Genomic DNA, 18,062 nt, shown 5'->3' on the forward strand with positions numbered 1-18,062 from the left:
TTTAATTTGAGTTTCAGCATCACTTTCTTCACTTTCAGGTTCTAGTTCGCCATTACCTTTCAGCACCATAATCCTCCTATTCGGGCATTGGCCAGTGATGTGTCCTCATCCCTGGCATTTAAAACACACAATTTCATGAGTTATAGAAGGTTTAGGATCTAATTTTACCTTATTCTTTGGTGCTTGGACAGATTCGGTTCCAGTCTCCTTCCCTGGAAGGTTTAAACTTTCTTCTCCGACTTTCGGCTTTGGCTTGCTTTCATAGACGGGATTGTTCCTCCAGCCACTTGAATTGGACCTTCCGCTGTTGGAAACACCTCCAAACCATGAGCTTACACCCCTCCTCTTGAATTGATACTCTAATTTAATAGCCACATGCAACATCTCCTCCAATTCCACATATTGTTGCAGTTCTAGTTAATTGGCTATTTAACGATTCAAACCACCAAGAAACCTTGCCATGATTGCTTCCCTATCTTCATTCAAGTTCAATCTCATCATGAGCATCTCCATCTCCTTGTAATAATCCTCCACAGACCTAGTTCCCTGAGATAGGGATTGAAGCCCTTGATGCAGCAACCTATGATAATGTGATGGTACGAACTGCTTCCTCATGGCTCCTTTCATTTGTTGCCATGTAGTGATCAAGTCATCACCAACTCTCCTTTGAGTGTTTTTCTCATTGGTCCACCATTGTAATGCATAATGGTCAAACTCCATTGCTGCCAATTTCACCTTCTTAGCCTCCGAATAATTATGACAATCAAAAATCATCTCCATTCTCTCTTCCCATTCCAAATATGCTTTCGGATCACTTTTACCCATGAATGGCGGGATGTTTACCTTGATGTTGCCAAGATCATCATCTACATCGTCTCTCCTATGCCTCCCATGGCCTAGCGCTCTTGGACAGCAAGTGTTTCATCCATTCCTTCTTCAAAGTCATCTCTGAAATTTTCCTCCTCTAACTCCTCTCTTGGTCACCCTTGGCCTTCTCGACCTTGTCCTTGTCCTCCATGAGCATCCAATCTTACATTCGGCCCTCTTTGTGATGTTTCCATCATGTCCATCCTTTGATCTATATTGTCAAATCGGGCATTCATCCGCTGCAATTGCTCCAATATAACCCTCATGACCGTTTGCTCACCACTTCCCGCGATTCGGGAATCACCTTTAAATCCTATGGACTCCTCTTCATTAATTCTCAAAGGTGGATCTCCTCTTCTCACCCTTGAATCTGCCATGTTAGTGTGAATAATACAAAAAAATAAAATAAATTCTCACCAAATTCACTCTCTCACGTGTTTCACTCAAACAAGGTCTCGGCACTCATGTTTCCACACTAGTTTCGGCTTTTACCCTCTTTTAAGCTCACTCACTCTTGCCTTTTTCCTCTCAATGAATTATCTCAAAGTTCTAATTAAAACACCCAAAAAAGAGCAATTAAATCACAAGTATGTCTTAATTAAACTTATCAACAAAACAGTAGCTAAAAGTCGGCAATACCGAAGAATTCAACAAAACCTAGTTTTCGTCTTTTCTAGGTGAAACAAAGCAAATTAATAAAAAAACTTTGGAATTTTGAAGAACTGGACCAGATGGTAATAGATAATGAGTTCAAGAATAAAACTCTAGAAAAAGAAATTCAAATACAAACAAGAATCAAAGAGAACAAAAATATCGAAAAGTGTTGGTTGTTGTTTTTATAATTCAAGTTTTGTATCAAATCCTTTAACTAATTTTAATCCAAATAATTTAAGCACCCAATATTCAAAAATCCAACAAAATAATTCTCCAGAAACTCAAAATATAACAAATCAAATCTCCAAATCAAACAAGTTCCCAAACTTAAATTTTCAACACCAAATTCAACAAACCTGAATTTTTTTTTTTTCTATTCAGCTTTACCTCTTCTTTGTTTTTTTTTTTTTTTTTCACTCACAGAACATAAACAACTGCAGTAGCAAGAATAATTACCAAAATTGCAATTCCAACTCCAAAACAAACACCAAACCCATGACCTCCCAATCAAAAATTCAAATTGTGTGATTTTCTTTTTTTTATTCCACAAACCCCACTCTTCAAATTTTATTTATTTATTTATTTATTTTTAATATATGAATGCAAATATTTAATACTAAAACAGCAAATAAAAATCAACAAAAACCAAAATTAACAAGAACAATGATGGAAAACAACCAACAAACTAGGAAACAAAAATACGATAAAACTAGGAAACATAATTCAACTAGGAATTCATTTTTTATTTTTTTTTAATGATGCAGAAGGTGTACGGGAGGGATGTAACCTTAACCTAATGCTAAAATTGCAGACTACCACAAAAAAAAAATAAAGCAAATAAAGATATATCAAACCTGAACAAAATTTGGCTCTGATATCAAATGATACGAACCTAGGACGACCTACTCCTAAAGCTGTATTATATTAGCCCGGATCTAATTATGTTCAAGTTCTAATGGTCACCTTGATCCCTGACCAACCTATGATTAGAAACCTTGGTATATAATGAAGATGCCACAATAGGTGATGGAAGGCCTATTGATAAGTCAAACTAAAACACTCATTCATTAATGGTGTTTTAGGTGTTCAAAAGAACAAAGAGAATTCAATCTCACAAATAATTTTTTGTATAAAATTCAAGTTTGATTTCTCATTGAAAATAAGCCTTTGAATAGGCTAATATTACAAAACAAAAACCCTAAAAAAATTAATTAAAAACCGGACTCAAAGTGTGGAGAAAAAGAAAGTAGAGAAAAGGAAAGTAGAGAAACAGAAAGTGCCTAATTTTTCCTAGTTTCCTAAACTAATTTGGATTAATTAATTCCTTTATTTTGAATTAGGAAATAATTAATTTACAATGGAAATAATAAATTAAAAACTTTCATAAACTTATTTTTCCAGCAAATAAATAAATAAAAACTAAAAAGTAATGGAAGTTTCCTAAAACAAAAAGTAAAAACAAATTAGGAAACTAAAATACTAGCTTTTTGACTAAGTTGACTTTGACCAATCTTTAACAAATCAGCTTCAATATGCTTTTTCGGATGCCAAATAAGCTGAATCTGAAGTCCTACACGTTGCCCTTGCTTGTAAGACAGAGAAAAAGCCAACTCAGCACAATACAGGAAAGTCAACACAAAATACAGCAAAACCCAGCAAATCTTGGACCCATGCGCACACCACCTGTTTGTTTGCCTTTGAAGCTGCATTAACTTGATTTCATGACTTAGAAGACTTATGGATTGAATCCATAAAGTTTTGGAACCATTTCATGCTGACCGATCTCCATTTGTGCACCAAAACCGCTATCCGGATCCATACCGGCCTCCATCACTTGTATGCTTAGGATAAGTCTGGGCTCTTCGGATATGGAAAAGCCCTTTTGAGTATGAATTATTCCCTAGATAAAAGCAGCAATATTGTCCTTAAACTTCTTAGCTTGAGCTCTAGTGATCGGCCCGGTCTTCATCTGTATCGAGTCGGCACCCAGCAGGTTGTCAGTTGAGCAGGTTCGGGCGGATTCACATCAGATATATTCCTCTTGTTCCATCAACTAATCTTATTTTTGAATCCCGTTGGGAAAATTAATAAAAATAAGAATTTGAATGTGTCTTAAACTACTACTGTATCATATATTTCATTACATTCTATTTTACTCTTTCATTTTCTTTTAATAAACTTCCTATTCTATTTATTTTATTCTATTGCTTATATTTAATTAAATTAATAGGGCATTGAATTTAATAATAGGAGACTATAAATAAAAGTCTCTTTCTTGCATCCATTTTCCATCCGATTCTCGGAACAAAAATATTGTATGTATCCATATGGATGGAAATATTTGTTACATGAAATCACGATCTGATAGATATCTAAGTATCTAAAATAGATACTTATAAATTATGAAATATGTATAATAAAATAGAAAGCGATCTTGTCTTGTGTGCTGGAATCAAAGAAAGGTATTTTAAATGCCCCTTATGTATGTTGTGCTTGGAATAAATCTTTCGCTATAAAGTAAGGGAATCGAATGGCATTCCTATACAACATCTAGAAACAAGAAGATTTAATCAGAAATATCGATAGATTCCCGCGTAGTCCGAAGAAATATGAAAATTTTTTAAAAAAATCCACTTTTCCAATTTTATGTCTAATCGAATTTTAATATTAGAATAGTGGATATATTTATGATTCAATGGGTTAGGTCCACTTACTTTTTCTTTTGTTGATTTCTAATTGATTTGATTGGAATAATAGAATAAAGAAACAGGAATATTTGGAGATTCAAGTAGACAACTTAGTATTGTTCATTATAAGCTTATCATTATAATATTAATAACAATATAATAAACATAATAACAAATGTTCAACTTTATAACTATAATTACCAGAAATTACTACACTTCATTTTCATTAGTATTTAATAGAATTTCAATATAAAAATTAATTATATTACAGTTACATTTTATGGTTTGTTACTTTTTTATTACAAATGGTAAAGCCCCTTATTGGATTTAAACCGATGACTTACGTCTTACCATGGAGTTACTCTACCACTGAGTTAAAAGGCATGTTTACTTCAACTCCTGAATAAGCCGCTAGTTACTATAAGTTCAGTGTATATACTTATTATATGTTATATGTCTATAAACATATCTTATACGTTTATACGTTATAATATATGTAATAGATATATCTTAGACACATAGTGGGTCATTCAGGAATGCTCAATTTGATTTACCTAGTGAGTGTAAAATATACTAGTAAGTGTAGGTAGAAAAAGGTCTATTGATATTGGATTTGATAAATATCAATGCAATGAATTGTTTTTAGACTGGCCGACCCTAATTTCTTTCCATTATTTTCCATTATAATGAAATTCATTTGATTGATACATGTTCCTACCAATTCAACATAGCTCTGAAATATTTTATCGAAGCAATCATTGATAAAGAGATTCTGCCTATTCTCTGAACCAAAAAAAATTTTAGAGAAAAAAATTCAATAACTTATCATTTTTTTATTTGAATTTCCTGTCTTAGCATTTTTTTATTTGAATTTCCTATCTTAGTGTGAGGTAGAAATATGCCTGCCTAATCTTAACAATGAGTGAATCAATGAATGAAAGCGTAAGAATGGGGCTTAACCCTCCTTTCTAGTAGACCAATTACTCATTGAAAAGTGCTATCCTTTGTATTGAGTCATACCATTCCCATTCTATTATATTGTATATTGAGCATAGTATGATGGTGGTTGGGCAAGTATGCCCGCATTGTCTAGTGGTTGAGGACATCTCTATTTCAAGGAGGCAACGGGGATTCGACTTCCCCTGGGGGTCGGGTACTATGAAAAGAAGTTAATCATGGACTATCAATAAGCATGAAATTGCTTATTCCTGTCCTGGGTTGATGCTCCAACGGTTAATGGGGATGGACTGTAAATGATGCGAATCCACCCGAGACTGCTCGACCAACAACCCGCTGGGGTGCTGACCCAATACAAATGAAGGTGGGACCGATCACTAGGGCCCAAGCCAAGAGGTTCAAGGACAATCTTGCTGTCTTCATACAAGGAATAAGTCATAGCCAAGAGGGGTTGGCCACATCTAAAGAACCAAGGCCTGTTTTACTCATACAAGCAATAGAAGCCAAAACAGGGTCGGGTGACGTTTTTGGTGCTAATAAGGAGGCCGGGTTGTATGAATTGGAACCCCATCTTTATGGGTTCAATTCATAAGGAGGATGAATTATAGAAACCAGCCAAAGCAGCTTCAAAGCCGACCAACAAGGTGGTTTGCGCACAAGGAGAAGGAAAGGCCGGATTTGCTGTATTCTTTGCGAGTTTTACTGTATTTTACTGTATTAGCCTTTTCTCATACTTCCAAGCAAGGGCAACGTGAGGAACTGCACAATAAGCTTATTTGGCATCCTACAAAGCATATTGAAGCTGATTTGGAGCTCAATTTGGTCAAAGAATAGTCAAAGTTAATTTAGTCAAAAAGCTAGTATTATAGTTTCCTAATTTTATTCTACTTTTTGTTTTAGGAAACTACCTTTACTTTTTAGTTTTATTTATTTATTTTCTGGATAAATAAGTTTAGGAAAGTTTTTATTTTATTAATTTCATTGTAAATTAATTAATTCCTAAATTCAAAATAAAGGAATTAATTAATCCAAATTAGTTTAGGAATAGGAAAGTTTCGGCCAAGGTAGAATTCTTCTTTGTGTGGCCGGTTTTTCCTAGGGTTTTTAGGGTTTATTTTGTTTCTTTCAAAGCCTATTTAAAGGCTTATTTTTCATTAATAATAAAACTTAAAAACTTTGATTTGATTAAGAAAATACTTGTGAGATTAATTATCTCTTTGTTCTTTGAGAACACCTAAAACACCATTAGAGAATTGGTTGTTTTAGCTTGACTTATCAATAGGTTTTCCATCCCCTATTGTGGCGTCTACATTATACCAAGGTTTCTAACCACAGGTTGGTTAGGGGTTGAGGTCCATTCCATTAGAACTTGAACTTAATTAAAGATCCGGGCTAATATAATACGGGTTTAGGAGCAGGTCATCCTAGGTTCGTATCAGTAAATTCATTGGTAATATGTCTACGCTAGTTCAAATCTAGCTCGCCCCAATAATTCACCGATGTAACAGCCCAGTCCACCCGCATCAATATATTGTCCTCTTTGGCCCAGGGTTCACTCCCTCTCTCCCCCCTGGCCTTAAGGTTTTGTCAAAACGCGTCTTGAAGGGAGAGGTATCCACAGCCTTATAAAGACCGCTTCATGCCCCTTTCCAACCGATGTGGGATGTTACAATCCTCCCCCCTTGGGGCCCAGCATCCTCGTTGGCACACCGATCCGGGTACTGGCTCTGATACCACTGTAACAGCCTAGTCCACCCGCATCAAGATATTGTCCTCTTTGGCCCAGGGTTCACTCCCTCTTTCCCCCCTGGCCTCAAGGTTTTGTCAAAATGCATCTTGAAGGGAGAGGTATCCACAACCTTATAAAGACCGCTTCGTGCCCCTCTCCAACCGATGTGGGATGTTACAATAAGGGGACAATTATAGAAGTGCGTTTTCAGTGCAGGAAATTTTGTGGTAAGTCCATCCCTTAGGGGAGGTTCTGCCGGATTTTCCATAGGAGGGTCCGGTAGGGTTTCCCTGGGATCAGAGCTTATCTAGGGTTCCAGGGAAGGAATTCTGGACGGGTCCTGACAACTGATCCGCCATGATATAACCCATTTGTTGTTTTCCCAAAATGGTCGATCCTAATAGGAAAAAAAGTAAAATTTTTGGATACATCTCTACCACTATTTAGTTACTTTATTTAATTTTTTTTTCCTAACAAATTATGATTTTTCTAATGATCTAGATTCATATAAGGATCGGTAAGGGTAAAGGCTAAGGACAAGAGTAAAATAAAGAAAAACAAACTTTTTCATTGAAAGATTGATTATCCAATTGATTTGGCAACAACGAAAAGATTATTAGTAATCCACGCCCCTTTCGCTAAAGCGCATATCCATATGGATAGAAATATATCACTCGCTTCTCTATTCCAACATGACAATTCTAATCAAAAATCTAAATCGAAAGGGTTTGAATGAAATCATTAAGAATAGGTGTACTATACACTTTATTTTATTATGTTATTTCCCTCGGATTGTATTTCAATTGGTTAGAGTACCGCCTTGTCAAGGTGGAAGCTGCGTGTTCAAACCCCCGTCAGTCCCGATGGATCCAAATACAATAAAATAACAAAAATGCATCAATTCATCTCTCCATTTTTTGGTGAAAGGGAGTACAAATAGTCGAATTTCATTCCCAACCAGATCCCTCTTTTTTTTTTTTTTCATTTCGATTGCTTGTTTGTGTTCGGTTAAAATCAATTGTAAGGTAAGTGTAAAGGCGGTTAGATGATACTTCATCAGATCATTGTACAAGGAAGGCGGTAAGTTATAGAAAAAAAGAATGGAAAATAATGATAAATCAAAATTTAAATTCGAAATTTAAATTATTTTGAAGGAATTTTTGATTAGATCAAGAATCAACCTTTGAAGTTGGTATGGATAAAAGATCTTCCTATGTTACACTATTCAATTCTTGACGATGAATCGATTTGATAGCCCAGATATTGTTATTCATGATATTAATCCGATTCGATTACATCAAGAGGCAATTCATCCCATTGAATTTATAGATGAAAGATTTATTATCTCTATGGGATTAACTCCTGAGTTATTGCCAATTAAAGAAAAATGAAATGATGAAATTATGGAAGTCAATATTCTTACATTTATTGCTACTGCACTATTCATTCTAATTCCTACTGCATTTTTACTTATAATATACGTAAAAACAGTAAGTCAGAGTGATTAATTTGAATTAAACTTGACTTTTTAGTTCTTATCAATGATTGAAGAGAAGAAATAAAATGAAAAAGATTCCAATTTTGTGTATTAAATGAATGAAATGAACAAAATAGAATCAGCAGTATTCTATGAGAGACGACAGTATGGTAGAAGGTACATACTACCATACTATCTAGTATTGTCATTGTACTGTATAAAGTTTACTGTCTGAAGATACATTTAATTTAATATATATCAATCTACATTATTATCTTCATGTATATATATGGATATCAATTCCATATATAAATTACATAGTGTCGTGTCCTAATTCAATTTCTTCATCTAGTTCTATTTAATTTGTGTTGATTCCAATTAATAATTAGAAGTAATCAAAAGACAACTCTTCTTCGTACGATTCTAATTCCTATATTTTGGATTATTTTTAATACAAATCCTAATATCCATAGAAAGAAAGAAAAAAAACCAATGAAGGAAAAAAGGGTATGGATAAAATAAAAACAAGTAATATGTTTGTTAGCATTCCGACAAAGAAGTAATTGATTGAGCAGTTGAAAGAGATTACAAGGGGTTCTGTGGGAGCTTCTTCGGATTTCAAAAAGGATTAGTAAACCTCATTAATTTTAAACATTTGAACCATGATATGAAATGAGTTCAATAAAGCAAGCCCAGCACAAATAAAATTTACAAAATAATGAACCACATTATAAAACAAGCAGTAAGTGCGTAATATGTGACTCGCCCAAGACAATATTTTATTAAGTGGAGTTGTAGTATCTCCTTGGACAACCACCATGTTGTTTCCCATAAAAAAATGTGTATCCATGTAATAATAGATTTCTTTTCTCTTTGAACAGAAAAATAATGAAAAAAAAAAAAGAAGGTTCCATTTTTCCAACAGCGGAAGGTCAATTCCATGTGGCTGGAGAAACAATCCTATCTATGAAAACAAGCCAAAGCCAAAGGTGGGCGAAGAAAGCACCAATCGGCTAAAAGGGAGCCTAAAGATGAATCTATCCAAGCACCAAAGAATGAGGTAAAATTTGATCCTAAACCTTCAAGATCTAGAGAAATTGTTTGTTTTAAGTGAGAAGGATCATGGTGTTAAATGGTAATGGTGAGCTGGAATCGGAAAGTGAGGAAAGTGGAGATGAAACTGAGTAAGGAGATCTAGCTTGGTTATTAATAGAGTGAATAGATCTGCCATTTCTTAAACTTCTTATTCAAAATCATGGTGTAACGTGTATCCTGATCTGATTCCGCCCGAGCTCGCTCCACCAATAACCCACTAGGGTGCTGACTCGACACGGATGAAGACTAGCCCAATCACAAGAGCTCAAATTAAGAGATTTAAGGAAAAACTGGGAGTATTTATACAGGGGGTAATCAATCTCAACAGAGCTTGTCCATACTTGAAGATACAAAGCCTATTCTAAGCATCCAAGTGGTGGAAGCCGATACGGACCTGGGTTACGATTTTGGTACATTTTTGGAGTCCGGGAAGCATGAAATGGTTCCAATGCTTTATGGGTTCAATACATATGCCTAAGAGGTCATGGAATCAAGTTAAATCAGCCTCAAATGTAATCAAAAAGGGCTTGTACGGACAGCATCAACAATTTGGCCGAATTTGCTGTATTGCTTGCTGGCTTTACTGTATTTTACTATATTAGCCTTTTCTTATTTTTCCAAGCATGGGCAACGTGTGGACCTTCATATTCAGCTTATTTGGCATCCTAAAAAGCATCTAGAAGCTGATTTGGAGCTCAAAGAGATCAAAGATTGATCAAAGTCAACTTTATCAAAAAGGCTAGCATTTTTAGTTTCCTAATTTGTTTTTACTTTTTGTTTTAGGAAACTACCATTACTTTTTGGCTTTTATTTATTTATTTTCTGGACAAATAACTTTAGGAAGGTTTTTATTTTATTCTTTCCATTGTAAACAAATTAATTCCTAATTTAATATAAAGGAATTAATTAATCAAACTTAGATTAAGAAAGGAAGTATAGTTTCGGCCAACTAGGTTTCTTTATATGTGGTGGCCGATTTTGTTTATGTTCTAGGGTTTTATTTCATGGCTTTGTAGCCTATTTAAAGGCTTATTTTTCAATAAGAAAACAACTTTGATTTGATGAAGAAAATACTTGTAAGATTAATTATCTCTTTGTTCTTTGAGAACACCTAAAACACCATTAGAGAATTGGTTGTTTTAGCTTGACTTATCAATAGGTTTTCCATCCCCTATTGTGGCGTCTACATTATACCAAGGTTTCTAACCACAAATTGGTTAGGGGTTGAGGTCCATTCCATTAGAACTTGAACTTAATTAAGATCCGGGATAATATAATACGGGTTTAGGAGCAGGTCGTCCTAGGTTCGTATCATTTAGTATCAGAGCTAAGTTTTGTTCAAGTTTGATCTATCTTTATTTGCTTTATTTGTTTTTGTGTTATTCTACAATTTTGGCATTAGGTTAAGGTTGCATCCATCCCATACACGTTCTGCATCTTAAAAAAAAAAAAAAATTAATTCCTAGTTGAATTAGGATTTCCTAGTTTTACCGTATTTTTGTTTCCTAGTTTGTTGGTTGTTTTTCATCATTGTTCTTGTTGATTTTGGTTTTTGTTGATTTTTTCTTCGCTGTTTTAGTCTCAAATATTTGCATTCATATATTCAAAAAAAGAAAAAAAAAACTGCACATTTGTGTTTATTTGGAGGTCACGGGTTTGGTGTTTGTTTTGGAGTTGGAATTGCAATTTTGGTAATTATTCTTGCTACTGTAGTTGTTTATGTTCTGTGAGTGAAAAAAAAAAAAAAAGAAGAAGAAGAAGAGGTAAAGCCGAAAAAAAAAAGAAAAAAATATTTCGGTTTGTTGGAGTTTGATTTGTTTGCTGGAAATTTGTTGGAGCTGCTGTTTTTTTTTATTATTTATTTAGTATTTGAGTTGCTGGGGTATTTTTGCTGCTGGATATTTGAATTTTGGGTGCTCAAATTGTTTGGATTAAAATTAGTTAAAGGATTTGATACAAAACTTGAATTACAAGAACAACAACCAACATTTTTCTATATTTTTGTTCTCTTTGATTCTTGTTTGTATTTGAATTTCTTTTTCTAGAATTTTATTCTTGAACTCATAATCTATTACATCTGGTTTAGTTTTCAAAAGTTCCAATGTTTTCCCATTATTTTGTGTTTTCTTGTCTAGAAAGTCGAAAAATTAGGGTTTGTTGGATTCTTTCGGTATTGCCTACTTTTTGCTACTGTTTTGTTGATAGGTTTAATTGCTGTATTTAAGTGTGTTTAACTAGAACTTTGAGATAATTCTTGGAGTGGAAAAAGGCAAGAAAGTGCGAGCTTAAAAGAGGGTAAAAGCCGAAACAAGTGTGCAAACACGAGTGTCGAGTCGTTATTTGAGTGAAACACGTAAGGGAGTGAAATTGGTAAGGTCCTATTTTATTTTTATTGTATTATTATACTAATATGACAGAATCAAGAATGAGGAGAGGAGATCCACCTTTGAGGATCAATGAGGAGGAGTCTATAGCATTCCATGGCGATGCCCGAGCTACCGGGAGTGGAGATCAAGTGGACATGAGAGCTGTTTTGGAGTCAATACAGCATGTTAGTGCTAAATTTGAGCATGTGAATTAAAGGATGGGAAGTGATACGAACCTAGGACGACCTGCTCCTAAACCCGTATTATATTAGCCCGGATCTTTAATTAAGTTCAAGTTCTAATGGAATGGACCTCAACCCCTAACCAACCTGTGGTTAGAAACCTTGGTATAATGTAGACGCCACAATAGGGGATGGAAAACCTATTGATAAGTCAAGCTAAAACAACCAATTCTCTAATGGTGTTTTAGGTGTTCTCAAAGAACAAAAAGATAATTAATCTCACAAGTATTTTCTCAATCAAATCAAAGTTATATTCTTATTGAAAAATAAGCCTTTAAATAGGCTACAAAGCCACGAAATAAAACCCTAAAAACAAAGGAAAAACCAGCCACACACATAAAGAAACCTAGTTGGCTGAAACTATACTTCCTTTCCTAATCTAAGTTTGATTAATTAATTCCTTTATATTAAATTAGGAATTAATTAATTTACAATGGAAAGAATAAAATAAAAACCTTCCTAAAGTTATTTGTCCAGAAAATAAATAAATAAAAGCCAAAAAGTAATGGTAGTTTCCTAAAACAAAAAGTAAAAACAAATTAGGAAACTAAAAATGCTAACCTTTTGATCAAGTTGACTTTGATCAATCTTTGACCTCTTTGAGCTTCAAATCAGCTTCTAGATCCTTTTTAGGATGCCACATAAACTGAATATGAAGTCCCACACATTGCCCATGCTTGGAAAAATAAGAAAAGGCTAATACAGTAAAATACCGTAAAGCCAGCAAGCAATACAGCAAATTCGGCCAAATTGTTGATGCTGTCCGTACAAGCCCTTTTTGATTGCATTTGAGGCTGTTTTGACTTGATTCCATGACCTCTTAGGCATATGTATTGAACCCATAAATCATTGGAACCATTTCACACTTCCCGGACTCCAAAATGTACCAAAACCGCCACCCGGGCCTGTTTTGGCTTCTATTGCTTGTATGAGTAAAACAGGCCTTGGTTCTTTAGATATGGCCAACCCCTCTTGACTATGACTTATTCCTTGTATAAAGACAGCAAGATTGTCCTTGAACTTCTTGGATAGGGCTCTAGGGATCGGTCTCACCTTCATCCGTAACGGATCGACACCCCAGCGGGTTGTCAGTTGTATGGGTTCGGGCGGATTCGCATCAGGAAGGCTAGAAGTTTCCCAAGGAATTCCGAACATAAGAAATAGGCAAGAATTCCATGGAGGACGAGGCCTAGGATGAGAAGGTCGCGAGAGACCGAGAGAGGAATTTGATGAGGAGCCATTCGGTGGAGACTTTGAGGAAGGTATGGACGAAACTTTTGCTGTCCAAGATAGAGCTGGCTGTGGAAGATATAGGAGGGAAGAAACAGATGACAATCTTAGCAATATCAAGGTTAACATCCCACCTTTTATGGGTAAAAGTGATCCCAAAGCTTATTTGGAGTGGGAAGAAAAAATGGAGATAATTTTTTACTGCCACAACTATTCGAAAGGTAAGAAGGTGAAGTTGGCAGCAATGGAGTTTGGAAATTATGCTCTCCAATGGTGGACCAATGAGCAAAATACCCAAAGGAGAGTTGGTGATGATTTAATCTCGACATGGCGTCAAATGAAAGGAGCCATGAGGAAACGGTTTGTGCCATCCCATTACCATAGGTTGCTGCATCAAAGGCTTCAATCTTTGTCTCAAGGAAGTAGGTCCACGGAGGATTATTACAAAGAGATGGAGATATTAATGATGAGGCTGAATATGAATGAGGATAGGGAGGCAACAATGGAAAGATTTCTTGGAGGGTTAAACCGTGACATTGCCAACCAGCTTGAATTACAACAATACTTGGAATTTGAGGAGATGTTGCATGTAGCAATTAAGCTTGAGAACCAATTCAAGAGGAGGGGTGTTAGCACACGGTTTGGAGGAGTTTCCAACAGCGGAAGATCAATTCTAAGTGGCTGGAGAAACAATCCCACCTTCGAAGCAAGACAAAAACTGAAACTAGGAGAAGAAAGCTCCATTCGGCCAAAAAGGGAGTCCAAAGCCGAATCTGTCCAAGCACCTAAACATGAGGTAAAATCTGATCCTAACCCTTCAAGATCTAGAGAAATTATTTGTTTTAAGTGCCAGGGACAACGACACATTGCTAGCCAATGCCCGAGTAGAAGAATCATGGTGTTAAAGGCCAATGGCGAGCTAGAATCGGAAAGTGAAGAAAGTGAGGATGAAGCCAAGCAAGAGGAGGACTTGGAGGATGAACCCAAAACCTTGCAAGCATCCAATGCTGAATTAAACTTGCTTTCTAGGAGAGTACCTGCTGCATACATAGATGAGGATGAAATTCAAAGAGAGAACATCTTCCACACCCGATGTGAAATTCAAGGTAAGATTTGTAGTATGATTATTGATAGTGGAAGTTATACAAATGTAATTAGTAATATTGTAGTTGATAAATTAGGCTTAATAACTGTTAAACATCCAGAAGCTTATAGATTACAATGGCTTAATGATAGTGGTGAAATAAAAGTGAATAAACAAGCCAAACTAAAATTTAATATAGGTAGATATGAGGATGTAGTTTTATGTGATATTGTACCCATGATTGCTGGACATATACTATCAGGTAGACCATGGCAATTTGATAAAGATGCTACTCATTTTGGTTGAGAAAATAGTATTGTTTTCAGGTTTAAAGGGAAGAAGGTCAAGCTGGAACCATTATCTCCTAAAGAGGTTTACAAAGACCAATTACAAATGCAACAAAAGAGAGAAGCCGAAAAGCTCAAGGAAAAAGCAAGTATGGCACCAACGGCTTCACCATCCTTTCAAGAAGGTAAGAATGAGGTTGCTGATCAAGGTAAGGTTTCTAAGACTCATATTGAGTGGAAAGATCAAGGAAAAACTAAAAGAGAGGGGAAAAAAGTGGCAAACTCGAGAGCTTGGAGAAGGAAGGGAAATCCGAAGGTTTGCGCCAATCCAAAGGGGAAAAAGAAAAAGAAAGAAAAGAAAGGTCAAGTAGCAACTTTTATTTGAGTTTAGGGGATAATAATAAGGTTATTCAGTGTAAGAAACCTTTGCTGGTCATGATTTATAAAGCAACTTATTTTAATGATCAAACTAACATTGAAGAACTTGAATTGCCAAGTTCAATAATTTCTCTTTTGAAGGAATTTGGAAATGTCTTCCCAAATGAAATTCCAAGTGGACTACCATCCAATCAAGAGGGAAAAGGTGAGCTTGCTGTCCAAGGTAAATCTTCTAATACTCAGGTTAGGTGGAAAATTTTAAATAAAACGAAGAGTGAGAAATTTGGTGCAAAATCAGAGAGTGAGGAAGGTGAGATGGCCGTGAGTGAGAAAGGAAAACGAAGACAAGAAAGGAAAAATATAAATTATTATCTTTGCTTTGGTGATGTTAATAAAGTAATTATGAATAAGAAATCATTGCTGACCATGAATTTTAAAGATATCTTTATTGCATCGAACTTTATCTGCATTGTTGAGAGCTTTACTTAGTGGCAATTTGACAATTTGGGAAATATTGTTTGCTAACTTTAAAAAGTGTAATTTTTACCATAATGAGCATGTATTTCTAGATTTTGTTGTAATAGTGTTTAACCCAGGAGAATTGGTTTGGTTGCACTTACCAAAGGAAAGGTTTCCTAATCAAAGAAAGTCAAAGCTCATGCCGCCTATGGATGGACCTTTTCAAGTTTTGGAGCCGAATAACAAGAATGCCTACAAGCTTGATTTATCGAGTGAGTATAACATGAGTGCTGCATTTAATGTTGCTGATTTAACTCCTTTTGCTGCAGGTGATGATTTTGATTTGAGGACAAATCCTTTTCAAGAGGAGGGGAACGATGTGATTCCGCCCGAGCCCGCTCCACCGATAACCCGCTGGGGTGCTGACTCGACACGGATGAAGACTAGCCCAATCACAATAGCTCAAATTAAGAGATTTAAGGACAACCTGGGAGTATTTATACAGGGGTAATCAATCTCAACAGAGCTTGTCCATACTTGAAGATACAAAGCCTATTCTAAGCATCCAAGTGGTGGAAGTTTTGGTACATTTTTGGAGTCCGAGAAGCATGAAATGGTTCCAATGCTTTATGGGTTCAATACATATGCCTAAGAGGTCATGAAATCAAGTTAAAGTAGCCTCAAATCCAATCAAAAAGGGCTTGTACAGACAGCATCAACAATTTGGCCGAATTTGCTGTATTGCTTGCTGGCTTTACTGTATTTTACTATATTAGCCTTTTCTTACTTTTCCAAGCATGGGCAACGTGTGGGCCTTCATATTAAGCTTATTTGGCATCCTAAAAAGCATCTAGAAGCTGATTTGGAGCTTAAAGAGATCAAAGATTGATCAAAGTCAACTTTATCAAAAAGGCTAGCATTTTTAGTTTCCTAATTTGTTTTTCCTTTTTGTTTTAGGAAACTACCATTACTTTTTAGCTTTTATTTATTTATTTTCTGGACAAATAAATTTAGGAAGGTTTTTATTTTATTCTTTCCATTGTAAATTAATTAATTTCTAATTTAATATAAAGGAATTAATTAATCAAACCTAGATTAGGAAAGGAAGTATAGTTTCGGCCAACTAGGTTTCTTTATGTGTGGTGGCCGATTTTCTTTATGTTCTAGGGTTTTATTTCGTGGCTTTGTAGCCTATTTAAAGGCTTATTTTTCAATAAGAAAACAACTTTGATTTGATAAAGAAAATACTTGTGAGATTAATTATCTCTTTGTTCTTGGAGAACACCTAAAATACCATTAGAGAATTGGTTGTTTTAGCTTGACTTATCAATAGTTTTCCATCCCCTATTGTGGCGTCTACATTATACCAAGGTTTCTAACCATAGGTTGGTTAGGGGTTGAGGTCCATTTTATTAGAACTTGAACTTAATTGAGATCCGGGATAATATAATATGGGTTTAGGAGCAGGTCGTCCTAGGTTCGTATCATATCCCCCCTATTCCGATCATGGAATGGATAAAATAAATCAAAAAATGGATTTTTGTTCAAGAATGAAATCTTATTGGAACTATCTTCATCCTTCAGAACCATATCACATCCTGGATCTGATGAAATAGGATGAATTGAGACAGTATTTTGTAAATACATAATTATCTTTAATATAGTAACTATTTCTTTATTTTTTGATCACCTATAAAGGACAAAAGAAACATCTTGTTCTTTCTTCAACAATTTCTGATCTCTAAAGGACCTTTCAGTAGGATTCGAACCCAGATGATGTTCTGACCATCTGTCAGAGAAAAAAAAAAAACGAATGGATCTTGTAGGATTCCCAAGAAATTCTTCAATTTCTTTCGTAAGTAGAAGATTATTCATCTGCTTCTCATGTTCTTTGAATAACCGAGACATTGAGGAAGATCTAGAAAGGCATTTAAGGAATCGGTCTAATTCTATCACTGTTCGTTCCGTTTGAAGAAAGGAAGGATCCCAAAGAATCGATCTTTCTTTTAATTGTTGAATCTCTCTTTGATTGATCAATGTGTGATATTCTGAATCCTCATTACTAATGGAATCAAAATGATCTCTGGATCGACCAGAAGATCCTTTCAATTGGATAGAATCTATTACTTGAACAAAACTAGATCTTGTGGAATCATATTGAATATTTGACGATACATTCTGTACCTTGCTCAAAAAACCGATCCTTGTTTACAACCATAGATTGTCTAATCAAATCCAATTCTCTCTCAATATGTTCCTCAAATTTGATTCATGCGGATTCTTCCCCCAACTAAAGAAAAGATCTTGGCAGAATTGCCACATATGAAATTGAGCACAATTTTGCAAAGAAATAGCCCATTTATTTCTCGAGAAAAGATGGGAAACATGCTCATATCATTTGATTGAATAGTTAACCCGGCTCCTTGTTGTTTGAAGAAACCCTCCGCTTCAATTTGTATTTTTTCATGAAAAGCAAACATGAGATAACAAATCCAGTCTTTCACTAAGATTTTGAATAGTTGTCCCGTATTCAAGTTGATTATGTTTCGC

General features: G+C 35.1%; 1 protein-coding gene across 1 annotated transcript; it reads left to right on the forward strand.

Moving 5' to 3' along the window:
- Positions 1-1,655: 1,655 nt before the first annotated feature.
- Positions 1,656-5,381, forward strand: LOC132800523 (uncharacterized; the record flags this gene model as incomplete). The annotated part of the gene is made up of 2 exons (XM_060814446.1): positions 1,656-1,693; positions 5,264-5,381. Coding segments are annotated over 2 exons (156 nt in total), but the record flags the coding sequence as incomplete, so codon positions are not given.
- Between the last annotated feature and the right edge of the window lie 12,681 nt (positions 5,382-18,062).

The sequence above is a fragment of the Ziziphus jujuba genome, chromosome 2 (assembly GCF_031755915.1).
Source record: "Ziziphus jujuba cultivar Dongzao chromosome 2, ASM3175591v1".
Classification (NCBI taxonomy): domain Eukaryota; kingdom Viridiplantae; phylum Streptophyta; class Magnoliopsida; order Rosales; family Rhamnaceae; genus Ziziphus; species Ziziphus jujuba.